We start from the raw sequence: 26,141 nt of genomic DNA on the forward strand, positions 1-26,141 counted from the left end.
AAGGGGGCTGTAGGATGTTCGTTAGCTCATGCTGTTGTTCGGGAACCACTTCCAAGTTAATGTTCAGGTCACTAGCAACTCTCTTAAAGAGGTCCTGGAATTTTGTATATTCATCAGAGGGAGTGGGAGGAAGGGGAAGTAATGCTTCCTCCGGTGCTAACTCCGGATCTGTTGGACCAGGAGAAGGGCTAGGTTTATCCTGGGAACGTGGCTGTGTTGCCAGGCATCTCGTGTCACTAGCATATGCATTAGGAGACGGCACTGGATCAGTGTTGCGCCTGGTCGAATGGCCACGGGGCATGTGTTCCCGAGGGTATGATGTCCATGGTGTCCAGTATTGCCATGGTGGCGGGTAGGGCATAGGTGGTGCCATCCAGGGGTTCATCCCCCAAGGGGCAGGGTCCTGAGAGTGGGATGAGGTAGTATTTCCATAGCCCTTATTGCTCTGGGTCCGGGGCTGGGAGTCATGATATGGGGAAAAAACTCCCTGTGGATCTGCTTCCTCCTCACTGGAGGAAAACTGCTCAGATCCTGACTCAGGCATCGAAACAGAATATGCATTCATGAGCGGAGACTGCAAGGTAGGTGATACTAGCAGATCAGCTGTCTGGGTAAAATGAGTGAAAACAGCTCCTGCGGGAGATGAAAGCTGAGCCGACAGGGGCTGCTGCACAAGAGCATTCCTGCGATCGGGGCTTCTGGCTTTGATCTGTGTGTCAGAATGCCCTGCAGGCGTCGGTGCCGCGGTCGGTGCCGGGCAAGAAATGTCGGGCTGCCTCGGGTGAGGCGTGCTGTGGAATGTCGGCACCGTCTCATTCGCGGTGCCGAACGGTGCCGTCCCTGAGGCAGGCAACTGGAAGCCTGATGCCTCGGCACCGGAGCTTCTCGGCGGCGCTGAAGCCTCAGGCGGCTTTTGCGCTGTTCCGGAGAAGCCTGGCTCGTGAAAACTGCTGAGGCGAGGAATCACAGGCAGAGAGATCGTTGATCTGCCTGGAGAAACTTTATGCCTCATAGTCTTGCTCGGTGAGGAAAGGTGAGTAACTATTTTAACAGAGAAAACTGACAGAAAAACTGGTTTCTAAAGGATAATTAAGGCAATAGTGAAGGATTCTCTAATGAGTCTGCTGAGCTCCGTCTCAGGCCGGGGACGGTTGAGAAGGAACAGAGGAGACCGGCCACGCATGCGTTCTATTACCCTAGAGTCACAGCGGGGGGGGCAGATTCTGAGCATGCGTGGCCGCTATGAGTACTGCTGCAAAAATCTCCGGGCGAAGGCGCAGGGACGCACCAACACCTGTAGTGGAGCACCACAGGGACATCTCTCGAAGAAGAACCTAACATTCTCTGTAAGCAGATGAGTAAGATTTATGGCTGAGAGACCCGTTATGTTTATCTTTGTTTATGGTTGAAGTAGATTGCAGTCCTGATATTATCCTCCATACATGTTGATATTTGTGGCAGCTGTCATGTTCCCTAGCTGTACCTTGACTGCCTTCCTCTAGAGAATGGACTGAACATCTAACTGAGCTCACTGCATTTGTTTCTAAGTCGTTAAACGGAATAGGTGAGGTACCCAAAGATAAAGGCATGCATCTATGGCCATAAATTTTTCACTTCAGTGGCACTAGAGGACAAACACTAGGGGAAATCTTCAGAAGGTCAGTTAAGCCAACTTCAGTGCTACCAGAGCAGGACCAAGGATCTTGCCCACATACTTAATAAAACGTAAAGTCCACTGTCTTCTATTCTATTTTATATAGTTCTTATACCATGCTCCTCACTGTGATATCTCATTTAGCTAGATCTCTGTGTCTCTACCGATCAAGGCACCGGGGCAGTCAAAAGGCCTCCAACCACATGATTTGACTTATCTGTTTATATTTTCAGACTCTCCCTTACTTTTTTACTTTCTTTGGGAAGCTCAAATCAAATAGGGTTTTCCGTTTGCTTTCTATTGGAAGTATCATGTATTACCAACTTTGTTTTGATTAGCTGACTCTATGGATGACTGGACAGTTAATGGGACGATATCACAAAAAATTTTAAGCTGTGTAGTTGTGATGGGAAGGAATGTTAGTCAGGCTGTTCAACAATTTGGGTCTGATCCTCATTTAAATACCCCATTCCTGCACTTGGGGTAGGAGAGTGCACGAGGGGGAAGTTAACTTTAAACCACCTTTACACTTCTTCTATACCGGTGTTTACTTGGTCCCTAGTGTAAGTTAGAGTAGACTCATGGTTTTATAGGGATATCTATCAATGAATCAATTTCAACTGTTAAAAGTGAATAGCAATAGTGCTTAATTGGGAAGGTATCAGCTTACATAGTGTTTAATAGGGATACGTTCAGCTCCTGAAATGGGATCAAAGAGATGTTTAATGAGGTGTAAAAATTGGGGTGAAATTCTAAGCACCAGTCTATTACTACGAAGCTGTCCCATACAAATTAACTGCTTGAATATCGTTACATATAGTCATATATCATTTTAAGACTTTTCCTACTTTTTTCTTTCAAAAGCTTCTAATTGGAAAAACAAATGTAAACACACGTATAATGAGAGCAAATCAAACGAATAGCATTGTAGTCTAGGAAATAATCTAGCATCTTACAAGTTACAAACTATCACAAAAATACAGTTTATTCAAACAATTTCTGATGAACAGATGACTGTTATAATCAGAGAATATTTCAGGTATCAGAGGGGTAGCCGTGTTAGTCTGAATCTGTAAAAAGCAACAGAGGGTCCTGTGGCACCTTTGAGACTAACCGAAGTATTGGGACTTGCATCTGAAGAAGTGAGGTTCTTACCCACAAAAGCTTATGCTCCCAATACTTCGGTTAGTCTCAAAGGTGCCACAGGACCCTCTGTTGCTTTTTACAGAATGTTTCAGCTTATCTTCCTATAATAAATGTTTTCTGCTTCTAGGTGACTTTGAATTTAATTTTTCTTACATCACTAGATAAGAAAGCAATAGATGTAAATCCAAAGCCCCAGTGTCAACCTCCCAATTTTTGTACATTTACTATGAGTGTATTTAAAACTTGGAGTAAAAAATATGAAAATACATTGCTGGAATTCAGTCAAACTCATGAACATCTCTTTCAAACTTCCAGAGTCTGAAGCTCCATTATTGGCAGAAGCTACACAATGAAGTAATATTTCACTGTTGTAATCTGTAGTCAGAGCTTGTCTATCTGGCATGACAAAGAGCTCTTACAGGGTGTGATTTATAGAGGGAAAAATGCTTTTGGCCTTCCTCTATGGACTCACTACCTTGCCCAAAATCTCTTTTATGCAATTTTATTCCCAAACTTAAACCAACAAACAGTTTTTCTGTTCACCCATTGTATCTCAGGCTTTAACTGCCTCCACTCCCTGGTCTTTGGCAGTCCTGCCTCTCTCTGGTTCACTCTCAGCCAGTTCCTTCTTGCAGCCTGTCCTCCCTCCCTCAAACTCCATCTAAAGCTTTATAGCCTCAGGTCCAGCCCTGCCCCCTTACCTGGCCCAAGTGGGAGCATAGATGAGCTGGAGCTACTTAAGTAACAGTGGCCAGACACCCCGTGACAGAATTGTAAATATATTGTGGCTAAAACTGATTCTACAACACAGAACAGACCAGCAACCTTGTAGATTTAGAATGTAAATAGTGCACACCACTTGAAAACTTTTTTCCACTTTCAAAATGAAAATACAAAACTTTTTTTGCCAGGGGGGAGGGTTGAGTGGATATTTAAATATTTATAACACATATAAGGGAAAAAACTAAGACCAGTAAACATTAGCCAATGAAACTAAAACAATTTGAATGAATTAATCCATTACAAACTTCATTCCAGGAGATGACAAAGTCAAATCTAATATCATCACTGTCTCTTCCTGTGGATCATGATCCAATGAAAATCTGTTAAAACTGATATTTTTTATTAATTTTTATTTATTCTTGAAAAGTTAAAGGATAATCCTGTTCTGCAGAAGGGGTTTCTCATTTTTTTATTCTAACTGCTGGACAAACAGGTAAATAATCTTGGCTGGTAGAAGAAATTGGGGTTTGAGAGAAGCTAGCACATTTTAAATAAAATATTATGGTCTTTTTTTTTAAATCTACCTTGGAGAAAATTGCATAACACATACTGCTGCTGGCAAAGCAAAATTAACTGAACCATGTTTGATTGTATTACAACTGAAATCTGATAACTGACAGTCAACTAAAGTTATAAATGTGTTTCCAAACAGAACCATCCAAGCCTATTGAAGCTGATGATTTCAGGGAAGGACTCAGCACACATTATCTCCCAGGAATACTAAAAGAACCTTCAGAAGGAGCATTTTCATGCTGTCATTCCATTACATACTGAATGAGGTAGGCTTTTCATAAAATGATACATGCAGGAACCCTGTGCTAAACAATAAGCTATTTCCTTAATAAGTCTGCTCCTTCCTATGTTCCTATATAGCATTAGCATGCAGCAAACTGAATTTGCACAACCTATTTAATGGATTGATAATCATGTGCACACTTCTACTGATATGGTAAGCAGATTTTATTCTATTAACAGGTTTGTATATTATATATATATAAAACATTACTCATACATGTTTAATAGGTACTTGTCAGACATGTTTCACCTGAATACCTTTCCCAGACCTGAAGAAGAGCTCTGGATAGTTCAAAAGCTTCTCTCTTTCCCCAATAGAGGGTGGTCCAATCAAATATATTACCTCACCCACCTTGTCTGTCTAATATCCTGGGACCAACACGTAGGGTTACCATTCGTCCGGATTCCCCCGGACATGTCCGGCTTTTTTGAGTTAAAAATAGCGTCCAGGGGGAATTTGTCAATGTCCGGACTTCCCCCCCATGCAGAGCATGCGCGGTTTACAAGGCAGCCGGCCGGATCGTGCCACTCGCACGGGCTCCGGCAGCCAAAGCCCTTCCTTCACTTCCCCCTCCTCTCCCCTGAAACTTGAGACCAGTCCCCTCCTCTCCCTCCCTCCCCCTCCCCCCTGCATTCGCAGATCGCCGGCCCGCCGTTCGCCTCGGGCCTCTGGCAGTCTGGAGCTCCGACCCTGCTCCCCTCCCCCGCTGTCGAGCGCGCCGCTCTGCAGCACGGTAAGGGGGCCAGGGGTCAGAGAAGCGACAGGGAGGTTCTGGGGGGGGTAGTCAAGAGACAGGGAGCAGGGGGGAGGGTTGGATGGGTCAGGAGTTTGGGGGGGGCTGTCTGGGGGTTGGGGGTGTAAGGTTTTGGGAGTCAGGGTACAGGTGGGAAGGTCTCAGGAGGGGGCAGTTAGGGGACAAGGCACAGGGAGGCTTAGGTAGGGAGTGGGGTTCTGGAGGGCAGTTAGGAGCAGGGGTCCCAGGAGGGGGCAGTCAGGGGACAGGGAGCAGAGGGGTTTAGATGGGTCAGGAGTTCTGGGGGGGGCTGTCAGGGGGTGGGGGTGTGGATAAGGGTTGGGGCAGTCAGGGGACAGGGAGGGGGTAGGGTCCTAGGGGGCCAGTTAGGATGTGGGGAAGGTCTCAGGAGGGGGCAGTCAGGGGACAAGGAGCAGGAAGGCTTAGGTAGGGGGTGGAGTCCTGGGGGCCAGTTAGGGGCAGGGGTCCCAGGAGGGGGCAGGAAGTGGGAGGGAGTGGAAGGGGCAGGGGCGGGGCTAGGACAGGGCGGGGGCGGGGCTAGGGCGGGGCTCCTCCCGTCCTCTTTTTTGATTGTTGAAATATGGTAACCCTACCAACACGCCTACCACAACACTGCAAACAATAAATCATCTATCACGTTCAGGTTCCTTCCTCTCCCAATACAGTAGGAAACAGACATTAGAGATTTTGGTTCTCTCTAGTTGAGGGTATTAACTGCCATGGCCTTGTGGTTCCTTCTCCTAGAGAAGAAATTTGGAGTGTTATTGCTGTTGAATCTCAAAATTAACTGATTAGTTAAGGTCTGCCCTGAGATTTCTACAGTAAATCAAATACCTCAACACATAGGCCCAACTTGCCTGATTTTATTGACTGCTAACCTTGTGTGCTTAGACTTACAACTTTCCATTTACACTGTGAACATGCAGGGATGACAACTTGTTCTCTGACCAAGAGAGCGGAAGGCTGGAATCCCACTGTTGTGTCAGTGACCTGGTTCTTTTCTGACCAATAATGTTGGCTGTGACTGCAGTATTATCAATCACCACCGACATATTCCCGTAGTGCATTGATGCAGTCAGCTCCCTGAGGGCCATACTAATGATTTATACTGTCTGCTTTCTAATTTGACCAGATTCCTTGAATCTGAGCTCCCTTCTGTATAGGTTCTCCAGCCAGATTGATATATGTTGTAAACACAATTTTCTCTGAGTCAGATCTTGGGATCAGAGAGCTGTGCAGAGCTCCTTCCTTTACACTAGCTCCCTGGAGTAGATACAAAGTGTGGGGCTCCCTGCTATTCCTCTTGCTGCCTCCAACTGGTAGATGTGCTCCTCAGAGCCCATCAGTTACCATCCTCCTTTCTTTCCATGGCCTTTCCAGTCCTTCTGTGGGCATGGGGGGCCTGAAGGAAGGCAGAGCTGGTAGCTAACATGGCAGATCATTCCCCTCCCCCAGGTGCCCTCCAATCATGCCCCCTCACTGACACCTCTTCCTCAAGAAACAAGGGAAATTAACTACCCAAAAACATGGTTAATGCAGGTCTTCTTTACACTACAGCGCCTTTGCCGGTATAGTTATGCCAGCTAGATTCACCTCTGCTTAATACCCTCTTCAACTCAAGAAGTGTGCTTCAGATTCCTGCTGGCACTGCCAGTCTGACATGCCTTCTCTGGCTTGTCAGATTAGGTTTATATCTGCTGTTGAAAAACAACTCCACTCGTTAGACTGCATCACAGGCTGATGAACCACCTGTGGTTCATTAATTTTATACCAGTGTAACTCCACTAATTTCATTGGGGTTGCTCCTGATTTACACGTCGACAAGTGAGGAGAGAATCAGGCATAGGCACTGACTCCGTGGGTGCTCCAGCTCTCAAGCACCCATGGAAACAAATAGTGGGGGTGGTCAACACCCACCAGCCACAGCCGTTCAGCTGTGCCGCTGTTCAGTTGTTCGGCAACTGGCATGGGATCTCGGGGGAGAGGGGGCAGGAAGAGGCAGAGAGAGGGCTGGGCCTCGAGGGGGAGGGTGGAGTGGGGCGGAGCCTTGGGACGGTGTGGGGGTGGAGCACCCACCGAGAAAAATAAAAGTCAGCGCCTATGGGCATAGGCCTTGAGCAAGAAGCACACTGCTTGAAGCCCAGTGACCGGGGCATACCTTTGTGCTGTCAGCAGACACCCCCAAAGGGGGAAAACAACAAGTCCAATTTTTTTTAAATATAACTAAAAGTTACTAATTATACCAACTACTAAACTAACTCTATTATTATTAGATACAATATTATACAACAGCTGAAAGAAAAAGCTGTTCTTGTGTTGAACAGAGGTTCCAAATGACCATCACTGGTAGTGAGAAGAAACGGTGTGGGGACTAGGGGTTATGTTGCCCTTTGGTGTGCAGCAGCAGAGGGAGCTCAAGACAACCAAGAGGTATCTCTGAGGGAAATAATTTCCGACAGCTGTGTTATGGACACACAGACACTAAGAGTGGAATACATATATGCAATCATTCAAAGACAGTTTTTGGCCAGTTTCCTTATCCCCTTGGATAACCTCCTTATACCTTATATATATATATGTATTCTTATACCTCTCTCATTCCACCCTGATAACATTCTCAAGTGCTTCACAGAAAGGGAAACACAGTTTCAGCTTCGACTGTGAAGGAAAATATTTCCGTTTAGTCTTCTTACCTTTACTGTACCCTTCCTCACGTGACTCCTTCTTAGGAGGGTTGTCTGGGGGAAGGTCCAGCTACTACTATTCAAAATACTGTGGAGCAAGAAGATTGACTTTGGTCTCCTCTCCTTGTGATCATATACATTGGAAGGAATCAAAAGACTGCTGTCTAGGTCTTCTGGATATTTTTTCCTCTCTTGCTGAACACTGCATGCATTAAGAAACTAGGTGGTGGAGAACCATAAGAGGATGACTGAAGGAAGAATCACTCCCTATGACATTTGTTTCTTTTTCTCCTAGATATTAGAACTCTGTGTATTTCTTTTGGGATCTGTTTTTCCCCCTGCTTCTCTGACAGACTAGCTGATATGTTGTAGTGCTGCTGGTAGGAGAAATCTGATGATTTTTCCCATCTTGAATAAGGGTAACATGAGATTATTGTCTGCTTTCAGATTCATTTTTCTATCCTTTAGATCAGTGGTTCTCAACTTATTACACATTGTGGGCCGCAGGGGCCGGGTGGCAGGGCAGCAGCAGCCCGGACCCCGATCCTGGAATCCCTCTGTGCAGGACCAGCCGGCTGGCTGCCCACTCCGGACCCCTGCCACGTGGCTGCCTTCTCCTGCAATTATAGAATGTCCCTGATGTGAACAGAGACAACTGGTGGTTTTGGTGGGGCTCTACCCTGCCAAAAATGTAGATATTGTATTAATAAGGAAAATACTGAGTTTGGAACAGAAGATCGTTTATCTTACTTTATCAAAAGTGGACAAATTTAGTCAAAATTACTCATTAAAGTGATATTCAACAGCTATTATTATTTTTAACTGTAGCCTGCCTTTTCACCGCCAATTTAAAAAATAAATAAATAAAGTGTCTATGCCCCTGCCTGTTGAGGGACTCTGAAAGGAGAACACCATCTGCTGCCATGCCATAGAATATATGTATTAACACTTGAAAGAGTCAGGGAAAGATTTGCAAAAGTGCTTAGTGTCCATAATTGGTGCTGGATTTTCTAAAGAGCCCAGCTCCCATTTAGGCATCTAAATCTGTGGCCAGATTTTCAGATATGCTCAGTCCCAACAATTCCATGTTTCTTAAGGTGCATAAATAGGAGCTGTGCTCTGTTGGCTGCTAGGGACATAGGGAGGAGACAGTGGGATATAGTAACTCCCATCTTTAATAAGGGTAACATGAGATTATTGTCTGCTTTCAGATTCTTGGCAAGAACTGGAAACTGTGGCCCAGGTATTTCTGTACCCTCTCCTGTTGACTTGGAATTGTATATCATATCTACTGCTGGCTTTTCTGTGCCTCTGGCCTCCATGGTACACTTGCCTCAGGCACCTGCCCAAACATGTTCTATTGGGAACTGTTGTAGTCCGTTAAGGTTTCTGTATGGCTGGCCGCTGAGGCTAAATAACAGCTCAGTGAAAGCTTAGAATCCAATAAATCCAAGAGAGTAGGAATAAAAACATTCCTCGTACTCTCCGATTTTTGTTTGAGTTTCAGCTGTGTAGCACAGAATCTGGAAAAGGCTGTATATAGCTGAGAACTAAAATTGGATGGGATTTAAGCAACTGGGGCATTCACTCTGTGTCAATGACTGAAAGGTTTGGTTCTGCCTCCTGCACTGCAAGTGGGCTGAAGATGAATAGAAGAATGGAATTGACATAGTTAAATTTGTCCGTCCAGACCCACGAACATGATACAGTTCTGTGGTGACCTAGAATCCTACTTTCAACATCTCCGACTCAAAGAATATTTCCAACATACCTCTGAACAGCATACTAACCCACAGAATCCCCCCTACCAGCACTACAATAAAAAGGATTCTGCGTGGACTCCTCCGGACGGTCGAAACAACAGACTGGATTTCTACATAGATTGCTTCTGTCAACATGCAAAGGCTGAAATTGTGGAAAAGCAACATCACTTGCCCCATAACCTCAGCCATGCTGAACACAACGCCATCTACAGCCTCAGAAACAACCCTGACATCATAATCAAAAAGGTTGACAAAGGAGGTGCTGTCGTCATCATGAATAAATTGGAATATGACCAAGAGGCTGCTAGACAGCTCTCTAACACCACGTTCTACAGGCTATTATCCTCTGATCCCACTGAGGATTACCTAAAGAAACTACACCATCTGCTAAAAAAAACTCCCTGACAAAGCACAGGAACAAATCTGTACAGACACATGCCTAGAACCCCGACCAGGGGTATTCTATTTGCTACCCAAGATCCATAAACCTGGAAATCCTGGACGCCCCATCATCTCAGGCATTGGCACCCTAACATCAGGCTTGTCTGGTTATGTGGACTCTCTCCTCAGACCCTACGCTACCAGCATTCCCAGCTATCTTCGAGACACCACTGACTTCCTGAGGAAACTACAATCCATCGGTGATCTTCCAGAAAACACCATCCTAGCCACTATGGACGTAGAAGCCCTCTACACCAATATTCCACACAAAGATGGACTACAAGCTATCAGGAACAGTATCCCTGATAATGTCACAGCTAACCTGGTGGCTGAACTTTGTGACTTTGTCCTCACCCACAACTATTTCACATTTGGGGACAATATATACCTTCAAGTCAGCGGCACTGCTATGGGTACCCGCATGGCCCCACAGTATGCCAACATTTTTATGGTTGACTTAGAACAACGCTTCCTTAGCTCTCGTCCCCTAACGCCCCTACTCTACTTGCACTACATTGATGACATCTTCATCATCTGGACTCATGGAAAAGAAGCCCTTGAGGAATTCCACCATGATTTCAATAATTTCCATCCCACCATCAACCTCCGCCTAGATCAATCCACACAAGCGGTCCATTTCCTGGACACTACTGTGCTAATAAGCGATGGTCACATAAATACCACCCTATACCGGAAACCTACTGACCGCTACACTTACCTACATGCCTCCAGCTTCCATCCAGGACACACCACATGATCCATTGTCTATAACCAAGCTCTAAGATATAACCACATTTGCTCCAATCCCTCAGATAGAGGCAAGCATCTACAAGATCTCTATCAAGCATTCTTAAAACTACAATACCCACCTGCTGAAGTGAAAAAACAGATTGACAGAGCCAGACGAGTACCTAGAAGTCACCTCCTACAAGACCGGCCCAACAAAGAAAATAACAGAACATCACTAGCTGTCACCTTCAGCCCCCAACTAAAACCTCTCCAGCGCATCATCAGAGATCTACAACCTATCCTCAAAGATGATCCTTTACTCTCACAGATCTTGGGAGACAGACCTGTCCTCGCTTACAGACAACCCCCCAACCTAAAGCAAATACTCACCAGCAACCACACATCACTGAACAAAAACACTGACCCAGGAACCTATCCTTGTAAAAAAGCCCGATGCCAACTCTGTCCACATATCTATTCAAGTGACATCATCATAGGACCTAATCACATGAGCCATACCATCAGGGGCTCGTTCACCTGCACATCTACCAATGTGATATATGCCATCATGTGCCAGCAATGCCCCTCTGCCATGTACATTGGCCAAACCGGACAGTCTCTCCGCAAAAGAATTAATGGACACAAATCTGACATCAGGAATCATAATACTCAAAAACCAGTGGGAGAACACTTTAACCTGTCTGGTCATTCTATGACAGACCTGCGGGTGGCTATTTTACAACAGAAAAACTTCAAAAATAGACTCCAAGGAGAGACTGCTGAGCTGGAATTGATATGCAAACTAGATACAATCAACTCAGGATTGAATAAGGACTGGGAATGGCTGAGCCATTACAAACATTGAATCTATCTCCCCTTGTAAGTATTCTCACACTTCTTATCAAACTGTCTGTACTGGGCTAGCTTGATTATCACTTCAAAAGTTTTTTTCTCTTACTTAATTGGCCTCTCAGAGTTGGTAAGACAACTCCCACCTGTTCATGCTCTCTGCATGTGTGTATATATATCTACTCAATATATGTTTCACTCTATATGCATCCGAAGAAGTGGGCTGTAGTCCACGAAAGCTTATGCTCTAATAAATCCTGTTCTTTTTGCGGATACAGACTAACACGGCTGCTACTCTGAAACCAGTTAAATTTTGTTCATTTGTACATGGCATGCAAATTGGTTAAAATTCTATAAAAGTTGTTTTGGGTTTTTTGCATACAGGTTATTTCCATGGGCGGTGGGTATAATAGGCCAAGGGAGGCTCTGCCTCCCCCCAGCACTGCTGCAGCCACTGGACCCCTAGTTGTGGGGTTTGGCGGTGAATTTTTGCTTTATTATGCCCCATGCAGGTTCCGGGGAGGCACATACTGCCTCCTCAGCCACCCTGGAACATGTATGGGGCATATCAAAAACATCTTCTAACACAGTGGTCTCCAAAGTGGGGTGCGCACACGAGGACCGCTTTTTTTTTTTTGCTTTGGCAAAAATGGTAGAGCTGGTGTGGCAGAGGGTGCGCGCTCAAAATTATTTTACTGATGGGGTGCACGATCAAAAAAGTTTGGAGACCACTGTTCTAACAGACACTTTTCCCCTGGGTGGGTTGGGTCCGGGCAGGGGAGGCACGGCACAGCTGCAGCCAGCCCCGGGTTCCTCTGGGTGTGTGTGTGGGAGGCTCGGAGCTTTGGCCAGCCAGGGGCTTCACTGGGTGTGGGGCTCATGGCTCCAACCTTGGGGGGGGAGCATGGCAGGGAGTCTCGGGGCTCCAGCCCTGGGGAGGGTGCCAGTGGAAGGGGCAGAGCTGGGGGCTAGCCTCCCCAAAGGGGGGTTCCATCTGCTGCCCATGGTTATTTCCCATCTTAGATTACATATATCACATTTTTGATTACCACCTAAGTCATAACATCTGAATTTTTGCTAATGGGGAGTGGGAGCTTTGGTTATAGCCATTCAGATGCACTAAATAAATACATAAACACTCACAAAAGGAAGCACACACATGCATGCAAGCCAGAGATGGAACCAGTCTCATCCCGGTGGGGGGGCTGAGGTGGGCCTTAGCCTCCCCCCCCCCCACAATGGTCCTGCCTCTGCTCCTCTTCTCCCCACAGGGTCCAGCCCCCTGGTCCTGTCGGATGCTGGAAGCCGGGGCCAGGTAAGAGCTGCCCGGGCGGAGGACCTAGCTCCAGGGCCAGCAGAGCCTTCGGGGAGCAGTGACCACAGGGGCTGGGGAGGAGCCCGGGCTAGAGTGGGTAAGTCTGGGCCACTGTGGGGATCCCCAGACCCACCACCTGCACTGGGTGGCATGCTCCAGCAGGCAGGAACACAGAACAGGGGCTAGCACCCTTGCCCCCTGCCTAGGCTTACTTCTCTGTTGCTGCTAGAGCTGGGCACCTGGCCAGCAGCTGCCACTCTTTCCAGTCCACCTTCAGAGCTGGGTGGCTGGAGAGTGGCAGCTGCTATGGGATGACTACAGGGGGGCCAAGGCAAATTTTGGGGTGGCTACAGCCCTCACAACACCCCCGCCCCCAAGTGCCACCCCAATGCAGACACACACAAATAAATTTGTTAGTCTCTAAGGTGCCACAAATACTCCTGTTCTTTTTGCGGATACAGACTAACACGGCTGCTACTCTGAAAGACAGTACATGGGAACTCACAGTATACACACATAGAGAGATGGGTATACAGCAGTGATTCTCAAACTTTTGTACTGGTGACCCCTTTCACATAGAAAGCCTCTGAGTGCGATCCCCTTTATAAATTAAAAACACTTTTTAATATATTTAACACCATTATAAAAGTTGGAGGCAAAGCAGGGTTTGTGGTGGAGGCTGACAGCTCGCGACCCCCCATGCAATTACCTTGCGACCCCCTGGGGGTCCCAACCCCCAGTTTGAGAACCTCTGGTATACAGCATATAACATACACACTGTACACACACATACAAAGTATACGCACACACTAGATGGCCATTCACATACACCCCCACACAATAGGATATGCAGCATAAATGCACTGTAAACACCTCAAGGGCATGCACATAATACACGAACTATAAGCATACATAGGAACACAGTAAGCACAAACTTCATACATACACACTTTGTGAATTATTTTACCTAACATATTAACACTTCTAGAAACATATATTATTAATAATCTCAAAGATTCTTTTCAACCTTGAGGATAATCAAGGCTTAGATGGCTTCTCTTCCTCCATGAAGTCAGTGACATAGTGGAAGTCTCTCTTTACCATATCTGATATTCAAGTTATATTAATTCAAAAGTCAATAGGATGGTATTTTCCCCACAAACCACTTTGAGCTGTGTAAGAGGTCAACCTAACACTTATGCTGGAAAACCTGGAGAAGCTTTCAAGCTCGAGGCACATCTTCTGGAGGTTTTGTCCCCAATTTTCTTCTTCGTTTTTCATAATTAGTATTGTTACTGAGAAAACCCGCTTCTTTTGCCCATCAGGGAGCAAGGATCACTCTATAAGGCTAGTAAAGGGCAATCTGATTATTCTTTACCCTGTGGATTTAGTTCAGCAACATGTCAAGATAAATCATATATTTAAAACTATAGTTATTTTCCTTACCCTTAAAAGTCTGGGCTTTAATTTCACATTTAGTCAGGGAGAAGGGAAGATGAGAAGTGGAATTTCTCCTCTGCATTACTGTACATGAGAGGAGATTCCATTTCTTACCCTTGTGACACAGAGACTCATGGGTGCCAACCTGAAAAAGGTTCATTGTTCTTTCCGAACAACTCTTGTCTCAGACCTGACAAACTCACTACATCTAATATACCACTTTCATGGTATTTATCCACAGAGTGTAGCTTGTGAGGTCTTTATTGAAAGCTTGTAACAACTGTCAGATGTGTGTATGGGTAACAGTGAAGGAACAATATATGTAACTATATTGAAAATTATTCTCTTATGGTCTTGGAGTAAAAGTTAGTCACCAGAAAATGTTATGTCTTGGTGATGAACCTTTGAAGCAGGAATCAGAGGGGTAGCCCTGTTAGTCTGGATCACCCTCCCTGGCTAACCAATTATGTAATGTATGTTCAATTGCCTACCCTTCCCCCATCCCAGAACAGTCAATGGAAAACCATCAAAACACCTGCAAACAAGCAAAACCACTTGGAGGTAAAAAAAGGAACCTTAGAGCAGACTAGGGATCACCCAATCTATGAATGGTTTCAGAGTAACAGCCGTGTTAGTCTGTATCCGCAAAAAGAAGAACAGGAGTACTTGTGGCACCTTAGAGACTAACAAATGTATTAGAGCATAAGCTTTCGTGGACTACAGCCCACTTCTTCGGATGCATATAGAATGGAACATATATTGAGGAGATTATGCTCTCTGTATGTGTGTATATATATCTCCTCAATATATGTTCCATTCTATATGCATCCGAAGAAGTGGGCTGTAGTCCACAAAAGCTTTTGCTCTAATACATTTGTTAGTCTCTAAGGTGCCACAAGTACTCCTGTTCTTCTTTTTGCCAATCTATGAATAAAGACAAAGGGCTGCTTTAGCATAACACAGAGCAGGGAGAGGCACTCTGGATCTGTTCACTGATAGAGCAGTGGTGTTTTTTCATGAAAAATTGGAGCCTGGTTTCTCTGAAACCAGCCAGCTCTGAACTTTGGGGGGGAAAGCTACTTTATTAGATAGGAAAGGTAAATATTAATAAGTGTAGGCCCTAGTTCATGTCTTATTATTTTGTTTTGTATTGTAACCACTTGTTTCCATCACTCTCTCTTGTTTCTAGTGGAATCTCTACTCTTTCTTAAATAAACCTTCTTTTGTTTCTTTACAATTGCTGTGTGTTATACAGGAGCAGTGATCTAAGGTAAATCTGGTAAAATGGGGTTACACTGCTTTTAGGATTTCTGAGAGTATTCAGTGTCAGGGGATAGAAATCATAGGGGACTGATTTGAGGGGACTTGGGGACTGGGTCCAGTTACCTCAAGCAGGACTTTGTCACCCTAGAGGCAGGGGTAGCAAGGGGTGTCACAGACCCAGGTACCCGGAGAACCATCACTACCCTTTATATGTTTAATCACTTATGTTTTTCTGTTCATCCTCTCTTCTGTCTCCTGTTTTCTTCTCCCATTACCCTCTGTTCTCTGTCTCCTTTTATAGGAGGACTTCAGACAGAATAAACTTCCTCTCTTTACTGCAAGAACACTCAGGCTATCAGTTTCAGTGGTGATAGTGAAAAGCGCTGGTTTATGTACTCACTTCCAAGGCATCAATGTGTGTTTACATTTGCAGCACTTCCATCAGTACAGCCCTCTCCATTTTGACAGTAGCTCTTGTGGGGCAGGGGTGGGGATGTGGGGCATCCTGGGTCCCTGCATAGACTCCTCTCCCCAAACACTGATCAGCTCCAGTAGCTCAGCATTGTTCTAAACTGGGTGTCCTTTGCTCCATGGAGCGGGCATTGTCACCTGGCCAGATAAGTGAGCACTTGCCAAGAAAACAGGAAGGGGATTTTCAAAGTTCCCAGGGCTTTACAGGGGGAGGGGTGGATGTCTGTTTACCTGGCCTCAGAGCAGCAGAGGTCTGATAGAAGGATAAAAGGACAATATGTCCTGAGCTGGATATGCTTTTGATCGCCAAAGGAAAATAGAAAAGTTTAAATATTTCTAGGCTTGACAGAATTCAATATTTTTTTTATAATTTTGATGGATAATATCAGTGTTTGTTTTTAACCATTTTTAAAGATTTTTATTTATTTAAATTTTCATAGTTTTGCAAAATTATAGGTTTTAAACTTTTTTTTAGCAATTTAAATTTTCACATTTGCAGGAAATAATGGGGGAGTGTTAGACAATAATTATTTAATGGCAATAGATGTCAAGATTCAAAATTAAAGCTTTATAACCATTAAAATAGAAACTGTCAACATCACATGTCAAAATATACAAAATAAATATCCTTAAATCAAACTCTAATAAGTTCTCAAGCTGCATTTTTCTCACATTTCCAATCTGTAAATTTTGATTATCAATGGAAATATTTTTCTTTGGTTTGGGTGTGTACAGTGAAATCAATGCTTACCGACATTTAGTGATAAAAATCTAATCCTTCCAAGCCTACATATTTCTAAAAAGTTAAAAAAAATTAGGCCAACATTTTCAAAGTCAGATGTCTAAAGTTAGGCTCCAGAATCTGTAAACATAAATGGCGTGAATTATATAGGTGCTATTGCTAAGCATCAACACATCCTGCTAAAGTCAATGAGAGCTGAAGGTGCTCAGCACCTTTCAAAATCAGATAAGTTCTATTAAGGCACCTAAATATGGATTTAGGAACCTAACTTTAGGCAGTCATGTTTTAAAATTCTGGCCACAAACTATAAAGCCTGATTAAAATTGTTGTACAATAAAATACCCCAATCAGTTTAAATAAAGGTACCAAGTCAGAAATTAGAAGGGAAAAACCTTATTGAGTCTTTTAGATTCTGTGAGGTTGATTAAAACTATGTTTTTGCCCTGTGGAGATATAGCTAGATGAATATCGCAAATATAATCTGTCATACTCAGTGACACAAAGGACTTTAAAATGTATAAAAAAGACAAAAATTCATTTTTATTTTCATGCTGTTTTTAATTTTAGAGACAGCTCCAAATGGCAGTCAGGTCATCTATTCAATATCTAAAATTATTTTTTACCATTTCCAGTATTTATCAGGTAAGGTATTAAGAGAAGGCCAAACACACACTGTGCATTCCAAAGCACAAAAGAAGGGAGGAGGGCTTTTTCATGTAACACCTTAGGAATTCTCCCCAGCAAAACACTTCCAGTGTTGAAAGACAGTAGTAATACTGTACCTTGATTTCTTCAATTTCGTCTGGCACGATCTTGTATGCAGATATAGTCCCACCCAACCTGAAATTGGGAGAAGAAAATATTCTCATAACCAGTATCACAAAGCGTGGAATGTTGTTCATGTTGTCACTGTTATTTCTTAGTATGTTAGTCCTGAGCGTTAACTTGGTATTTGAGCAGTTCAGAAAATGTTTCTTTCATTAACCAAATAAAAACCTTTAAGTAGTTAAAATGAGCATCAGAACCAAAGTGTGCTTGGCGAGCCTGAGAGGTAAGATTACGTCAACCAAGCAGGAATTACCATCATTAGGGCTTTATTCTTTACTTCAACTGTCATTAATTACCAGATTCTACAATTTTTTTAAAATTATAAAATAATAAAATATAATATACCCTGGGGAGTTGGCAAACTAATTTCAAACCAGACCTAAAAACGGGGGTAACAACGGGGGCTGGGAGGAAGGACCTAGGAGATATCAGTAGGAATATGCAATTATTCAGCAAAGGGAAGTGCACAGCATGATGGAGCAGATTTTTGGGGGGTAAAAATAGCTAAATAGAATGGACAAGTAGCAGATCTAAGGCTATGTTTTAGTCACCGATATTTTTAGCAAAAGTCATGGACAGGTCACGGGCAGTAAACAAAAATTCACTGCCTGTGACTCGTCCATGACTTTTACTATATACCCCTGACTAAAACTTGGGGGGAGGGGAGACAGCTCGGGGGGGGGGGGGGGGGGCCTAGACCGGGAGCGCTGCAAGTGGTTGGGGCGGGGTGGCGCCGCAGGTGCTCGGGGTGGGGGATGCACCATGGGTGCTTGGGCTGGGGAGGGCGGCCTGAGGGGCACCACAGATTCTTGGGGGGTGGGAGGGGAGTTTGTCGGGGCTGGGACAGGTTCCCTACCTGGCTCCTGGGAAGCAGCAACCTCCAGCCACAAGCTCCACATGTTGCCTCTGCTCCACCCCAAACCCCAGTTCTGTAGCTCCTATTTGCTGTGAACCGCGGCCAATGGGAGCGGCGGGGCGGTGTCTGTGGGCTGAGGCAGCACATGGAACTAGGAGCTGAGGGAGGGGAGTTCCTGTCGTCCTTCCGGGGAGCCCTCCACAGGTAAGCCCTACCCCAATCTCCAGTCCTGAGCCTCCCCACACCGAAACTCCTGCTGCTGGGGGGGCTCGAGACTGCCCCAGCAGCAGCCAGTGTGACTGCTTAGACAGACCGACGGCTGCAGAAGTCACGGAAAGTCATGGAATCCATGACTTCTGTGACCTCCATGACAAACACGGAGCTTTACTAATTAGTAAGTTTCTTATAGGTATTGTGGAAAATATGGATCTTCAGGAGACATTGAAGAGCCTGATCCAAAGCCCTTTGAAGTCAACCATTGGAAAGACAACCATTGACTTCAATGGATTTTGGCTAGTATCCTATATGAAGAGAGAGGGTAGCGGCTTTATGGACCAATTCAGGAAGGGCATTCCTTATACAGGGACCAACGTGGAAGAAAGTGCAGAGATAATTGTGGAAAAAAGAGACAAACAGAACAACTCATTTCTCATAGACCATCAAGAACTATTGGATTGTAAAGCCTACAGAAGGTAAAAACTTCTGGCTGCTACAACTCTGAGCTAGATTTGAAATAGCAAACAAATATTGAACATACCACAAAAAAAGCCCCTCAGCTATACACTCCTAAGGTAGCACTGTTTTCTGATGGCACTTCCGTGTTGATGTATATTACCAAATATGTGAGGCACCAGTAGAGATTCATTTTGCTCCACATACCTAGCTCACAATTCAGCAGTAAAGGAGTTATAGAAATTCATTTCATTTAAATGCTATGGTCACATAGTTATGTTTTTTTTAATCGTTCACATTTTTAAAAATCCTCCAGAGTTTGAAATCTCCACTTAGAAAACTGGAAATTCAATTTCAATTTCATCTCCTTAATGATTCTGTGATTTCTTTTATAACTACTTATTTGGGAAGTTTTAATAGATTTACATGTAAATATTAAAAATGAAAAAAATAATAATTACAACACTGAACTTATCATTTTGCTTAGAGAAACATCATACAGTAATCTAATCATAACATTTGTCTATTTAGCAGGGCCTGCCAATATTACAGAATGACCCTCTTTACATCACCTGGGACATGTTGTTTTTGGTTATTTTATTAAACGGAATGAAACTATTGACTCTACTCATATTTATCAAACCAGGGGTATCTATCAAATGTTAATATTCAAAAAAATTGTACAGGTGTGCTGTTTTTTAGGAGAAGATATTTTGAGTATTGAATAAATGGTAATAAAAGACCTGAGTATCTATTTGTCCTTTATTTTGCTGGGTACATAAATGTTGTGGTTTTATTTTTAAACAACATGTCTACTGCACATGCATACAATCTTTTCTTCACCACAATTTCTCCAATATTTATCCTCATTCAGTCTCTATTTTTTAACTAGACTGGTGTGAGGTACCACTGAAAAAATATCTTAAAGAAATTTTATTTTATCATACTACAAACTAAGGTTGATGGTCCTTATTTCCAGATCAAAGCCCATTTCTCTGGCATAATTTGCCTATCCAAATTCTTTCCCACCATATCATGCATTGCCTTTTTTTTTTAAAAAAAAGAAAGTTGTCTGGAAAGATTGATATGTTGGTTTTAACTTTTGTGTTTCTTAATCAAAGCTTCTATTAAAAATAGAAAGATACTTTTTTAAAAAGTTGAGAAACATGATGCCTAAGTAGAATGTACTGGTACAAGGGGAGAGCGAGCCAGTTATAGTTTTAGTTTCTAAATAAATTAGAAAAGTTTCTTTGGTAAACAGCTGGCCAACTGCATGTATTCTCAAAAAGAACAGGAGTACTTGTGGCACCTTAGAGACTAACAAATTTATTTGAGCATAAGCTTTCGTGGGCTACAGCCCACTTCATTGGATGCATGTAGTGGAAAATACAGTAGGAAGATATATATATATATATACACACAGAGAACATGAAACAATGGGTGTTACCATACCCACTATAAGGAGAGTGATCAGTTAAGGTGAGCTTTTATCAGCAGGAGAGAAAAAGAACTGTTTGTAGTGGTAATGAAAATGGCCCATTTTCAGCAATTGACAAGGAGATATGAGGAACTGTGGTGGTGGTGGTGGTGGGGAATAAGCACAGGGAAATAGTTTTACTTTGTGTAATGGCCCATCCACTCCCAGTCTTTATTCAAGCCTAATTTAATGGTGTCCAATTTGTAAATTAATTCCAATACAGCAGTCTCTCATTGGAGTCAGTTTTTGAAGTTTTTTTGTTGTAATATTGCAACTTTTAGGTCTGTAATCAAGTGGCCAGGGAGATTGAAGTGTTCTCCAACTGGTTTTTGAATGTTATAATTCTTGACGTCCGATTTGCGTCCATTTATTCTTTTACGTAGAGACTGTCCGGTTTGGCCAATGTACATGGCAGAGGGGCATTGCTGGCACATGATGGCATATATCACATTGGTAGATGTGCAGGTGAACGAGCCTCTGATAGTGTGGCTGATGTGATTAGGTCCTATGATGGTATCCCCTGAATAGATACGTGGACAGAGTTGGCAACGGGCTTTGTTGCAAGGATAGGTTCCTGGGTTAGTGTTTTTGTTGTGTTGTGTGTGGTTGCTGGTGAGTATTTGCTTCAGGTTTGGGGGCTGTCTGTAAGCAAGGACTGGCCTGTCTCCCAAGATCTGTGAGAATGATGGATCGTCCTTGTAGATCCTTGATGATGCGCTGGAGAGGTTTAAGTTGGGGGCTGAAGGTGATGTATGAAACCTCTATGTATTCCATGGCTCTCCCTACCCAAAAAACCCCCCTCAAGTAGCCTTTGTAAACGATGTGTATTTGAAGACTGTATACTGCAAGACCTTACTGTCATTTGCTGCTCCTGTTGAAGCAATGGGACTAAAACTCACAATAATAAGTACTGTGGCTGGTGGTATGCATTTGCAGGATTAGGTCTCTATTTTACAGGCACTGATATTCTCCCCCAAGGACATGCTACCCTGGTTCTGTTCATATCAAGAAGCATTATCCCTGATAATGACAGTACAGTTCTAGGAATATAATTAATTGATATTCCCCCTGCAGGGTCTGCTGCAGAACAGAACTAATTATTTTCTAGGTCCTACAGAAGTGAAACCCATTTAGAAAAAAATTTAATGACAAAGCAGTGGAGAATTATCAAATATTTATACAGTTAAATTCTCTCTCTCTCTTACTTGGCAGGGATGTTTTTTTCTTTCAGCTAGAAAGACATACATGCAGTTAGAATATAATGAAATACAGCTTTAATTTATTATACATTTTGCTTTTTTAATAAAAAAAAAGTTTTCAAACCAAAGAGGATTTGGCGTATGTGTTCTGGCTATACATCTCTCTACAAGCAGGTCACCTTTAAAACTGATTTGTTGCATGTGGAGTGAAACTGCTTTATGAAAAAGATGTAGGCTATGTCATGGTAGGAAAAATTATCCCTGTAATTCACCACCGGTGCACGTTCACTGGTGGTAGCATAAGTGGATACTGAGGCATAGACAGGACACAGGCATTTTCACCATCATGGTATTTAACTTATGAGCAGTTAGATGACATAGGGTATGTCTACACTGCAAATAAAAAAGCCCCAGGGCAATGAGTCTCAGAGCCTAGAACAACTGATTTGGGCTCACAGGCCTTGCATTGAGGGGCTAAAAATAGCAGTGTAGACGTCTGGGCTCAAGCTGGAGCCTGGGCTCTGAAACCCAGTGAGTGGGGAGGGTCTCTGAGCTTGGGCTCCAGCCCAAGTGGGAACATTGACACTATTATTTTTAGCCCCATAGCAGGATCCCAAGTCAGTATACCTGGGCTCTGAGACTCGTTGCTGCAGGTCTTATTTTGCAGGGTAGATGTAGGGTTTCACTGGTGGTGAATTGTGTGTCTGATTTTTGCCAATGACAATACAATACACTGAGGGCTCTGATTTTCCACTATGCCTGAGCTTTGCTCAAATATAATTGAGAGAAAGTTGCAGGGAGCTGGCTGCCACATGATTAAGAACAACTCTGCCTTGCTATAAGTTAGGGCTGCACACGAAATGCCCTAATGTTACTTGGAGTAAAGTCCATGCCAGTGGAGGTGAGGTGTAGCAGAGCTCCATTCTGCCATGCTCCCTCCTCTCCATGTCCTACCCATGCCCTGGAACCTCCCAATACATCCTCTCCTTCTCCTTACACCAGTGGGAATGGGAATAGGAGGATACAGAGCCACTACTGAGAGATTTACACGAGTGGAAAGTTCCTGTGCACAGGGAGAAATCTTCACTAGCCACCCCTTGACACAAAGTGGCTTTAGCAGACCAGAGATTCCAGCCCTGAAACTTCCCTTCACCATTCTCCCAGGTCAAGTCAATAAATAACTCAGAATAATTGAATCAGTAGACTCATGTGGATGAATTAAACTCTACCACTTTTATGTTAATGAATGTAACATGTTTTAAATAGAAATATTTTGATTTGTGTCGTGCAGTTTTGCAACTGGATTGTAAGTGCGTGCCTGGAACCACATAGTTTGGTGGAGACTGACTGATAGGGAACAAGGATGAGTAGTTTTGATCATAATTCTGACTGGTGTATCTGAAATGGTTCCCAGAGAGAAAATGTGGAATTGCTGAACTATATATGAGAGTGGTTTCACCGCTAAACTGGTTCAGTTTTCTTCCTGTGCAATGAAAACTTTACAGATCCTGTGGACTTAATCCATTTTCCAAAGGACTGATCTGTGTTAATCAAAGCTATATGTGTCAAGGGCTGATCATTTTATCTTGGGCTATATGTGATAGGAAAATTAAATTTAAGACAAATACCAAATGTAAAAGGTGACAGTGATCCAAAGTTAGGATGAAGTAATAGCAATTACTGTCAATTAGTTACCTCGGGAAAAAATACTGAATCATGAGACTGTTTGTGGACAACATTATTCATATTAAACAAAATGAAACCTCGCATGCTTTTACTGTGTTCTTCCTTTTATGATTATCATACTTGGACCTCACTAAGTTCAGAGTTCTGGACTGGTTTTCATTTTTTCAGTGCCATTGTAATGGATGGATTGACTGAATCACAAATGTATCAGTGCCTTCAATTATCATCATAAAGCACTTTCTCTTAGAGCTCTGAGCCTGCCAAGGCGCAGATATGTCACACTGAACCCCAAAAAGGGCAAAACTGGAAAGAGTGAAGTGGATCATTTTGCTTAATATACATATATATTAAAACACTGTCCTTGACAATAGAGCACTTTCAATGTCAGTGGAAATGTCAAAGGTCACACTGTTTACATTTATGAAAAAGAATGAGATACCTCTAATTATGTCATTGTTTAAATACAGAAATGGTCACTCAACCATACCTCTTTTACTCTGTTTCACGGCATACACTATCACAAGCCAATTTATTTCCCAATTCCACAGTGCCATCCTTGGCTTGACCTACCTGACACCACAATTAAACACTTTTAAATTAAGTCGGAAAAAGAACCCCAGCATCACAAATAAACAAAGATACTTGAGCCTATAAATGGCTTGCAGCACAGCCAGAGAAGTCAAGCTATTCTGCACTACATTCAGTTCAAAATGTTCCACCCTATGTACTGCTCCCCCATTCATCTATATCAGTGAGGCTTGATGGGAAACAATTACGATTTAAAATTCTATGGGACAAATATAATAGCAAAGCAATACAATTGATATGCTTACACCTACAACCATTATGCAATCATATCATATAATGAAACACCAATCTACCAAGGAGCCAAATTATTCTTACACAACTTAGAGTAAAAGAACTCAAAATCTCTCCTTCCCCTGAGAGAATTGGGGGAAAGGAAGAAAAAGCAAAATACACAGAAAGAAAATGGATGCAGATAGAGAAGGAAAGGGGAGAAACATGAAAAGATTCACAGAGTATTATATAAGAAAAAGAGAAAAAAGGGATGAAGAAAAAGGAGAGAAAAAGCATTTCCTCATGCATGTCTATCTGCCAGCTCAAGCTAAACATGGCAAAAACAGAGCTCCTAATCTTCCCTTCTCAACCCTTCCTGGTACCTCCTTTCGTGATCACTGTAGACAACATCACCACTCAGGCCTATCAACTGGGCAACATCTTTGACTCAGACCTCTCTCTCTAGGTCTTCACTTGCAGGCTATAGCTAAACATTACCAATTCTTTCTGCAAAACATCTCTAAGATATGACCTTTCCTATCCATCCACTAGGCTAAAACTCTATCACACCTTGGATACTGCAAAATCCTTCTCTCTGACTGTGCCAAATACAAACTTGCTCTGCTCTTTTCCATTCAGAATGCTGCTGCAAAGATCATTTCCTGGTCTGTTGCTTCTACCATAACCCCTCTATTTCAATCCCTCCACTGGGTCCCCTTTCTCTACTGCATCAAACAAACTTCTTGTATTTACTTTCGAGGCCTTTCATAGTCTGTCGCTTCTGGAGGTGACTCTCTCCAGGTCATCAGTAAGTCACATGGGGGATGGGGAATAGTGGAGGGATTTACTCTTTTACTGTACTGTAATGTATCTGTTATACAAATAAAGAAAGAATTTTGGTTTCCAGGACTGTCTACTTGGCACCTTTCACCAGTGTAAAATTTACATATACAGAAAATTAAAACGGTATCACTAGTTACTAGCCCTTTCTTGAGTGCACTTTCACATAGAGTACAAGTCACTATTGGGCAAAATTCAGCACACAATTCTGTGGCCATACTGACTTTGCTAGAAATGGGCAGAACCAATCATTAAAATTCAGTGCACTTCACACAAGAGTAGTAAAAACTTGTCTATTCTGATCTGGTAAGTGCTCCGAACAGGAAGTTAAAGCAGAACAAAAATTGTTCACTTTTATTGGTGTTAGTTTAGGTGTTTTACAAACCTCCCTCAAACAGACAGCCCCACCATGTGAGAATTGGGTGGGTGGGGGGGCAGAGGGCTACACAATGTCACACATACAGACAGAGGATGATTAAAATGTCAAGATGAGTGATAAGAAAACAGCATGTCTGAAGAACATGAAAAACAAACCAAGACTGCAGGTCAGCCCAAGAATCTGTGCATCTGATCTGAGGGAAATTGAAAGATATGATTTTAAGATTTCTCTGGAGTACTTTCAACTGTCACTGCCAGCACAACCTCTGTCTGGCAGTGTATTTATATATTTTAAAACACTAATATTCTGAAAATAAGCCAAAACATGTCAGGATCTCTTTGTATACACCGAATTATTTTCTGTGTAGTTTGCAAGTTAGAATTGTGATGGGTTTTCCCTGTCATTATCATCCTTTTCAAATATCATTTAGAAATACATTTATTCTTCAATGAAATACATATACATTTTTAAACTTCTTAGGCAGCCTTGGACTGAGGCAGTGTTGTTTTGCTTTCATAATCTTAGCTCTGACCAAATATGTCCTTATATGCAGTTCTATGTTTAGGGAGTGTCATG

At 43.1% G+C, this 26,141-nt stretch overlaps 1 protein-coding gene across 16 annotated transcripts in view; it reads right to left on the reverse strand.

The window, feature by feature from the left end:
* GPHN (gephyrin) overlaps positions 1 to 26,141 on the reverse strand; it is a 539,113-nt gene that overhangs the window by 300,057 nt on the left and 212,915 nt on the right. For 14 of the 16 annotated variants that reach the window (XM_034769381.1, XM_034769377.1, XM_034769383.1 and 11 more), the window contains exon 3: positions 17,613 to 17,670. The exons of the other annotated variants lie outside the window; for them this stretch is intronic. In XM_034769381.1, the coding sequence (XP_034625272.1) occupies positions 17,613 to 17,670 (58 nt within the window). The remainder of the gene's footprint in view (positions 1 to 17,612; positions 17,671 to 26,141) is intronic. 16 annotated transcript variants of the gene reach the window in all.

The sequence above is a fragment of the Trachemys scripta genome, chromosome 4 (genome assembly GCF_013100865.1).
Source record: "Trachemys scripta elegans isolate TJP31775 chromosome 4, CAS_Tse_1.0, whole genome shotgun sequence".
NCBI lineage: Eukaryota > Metazoa > Chordata > Testudines > Emydidae > Trachemys > Trachemys scripta.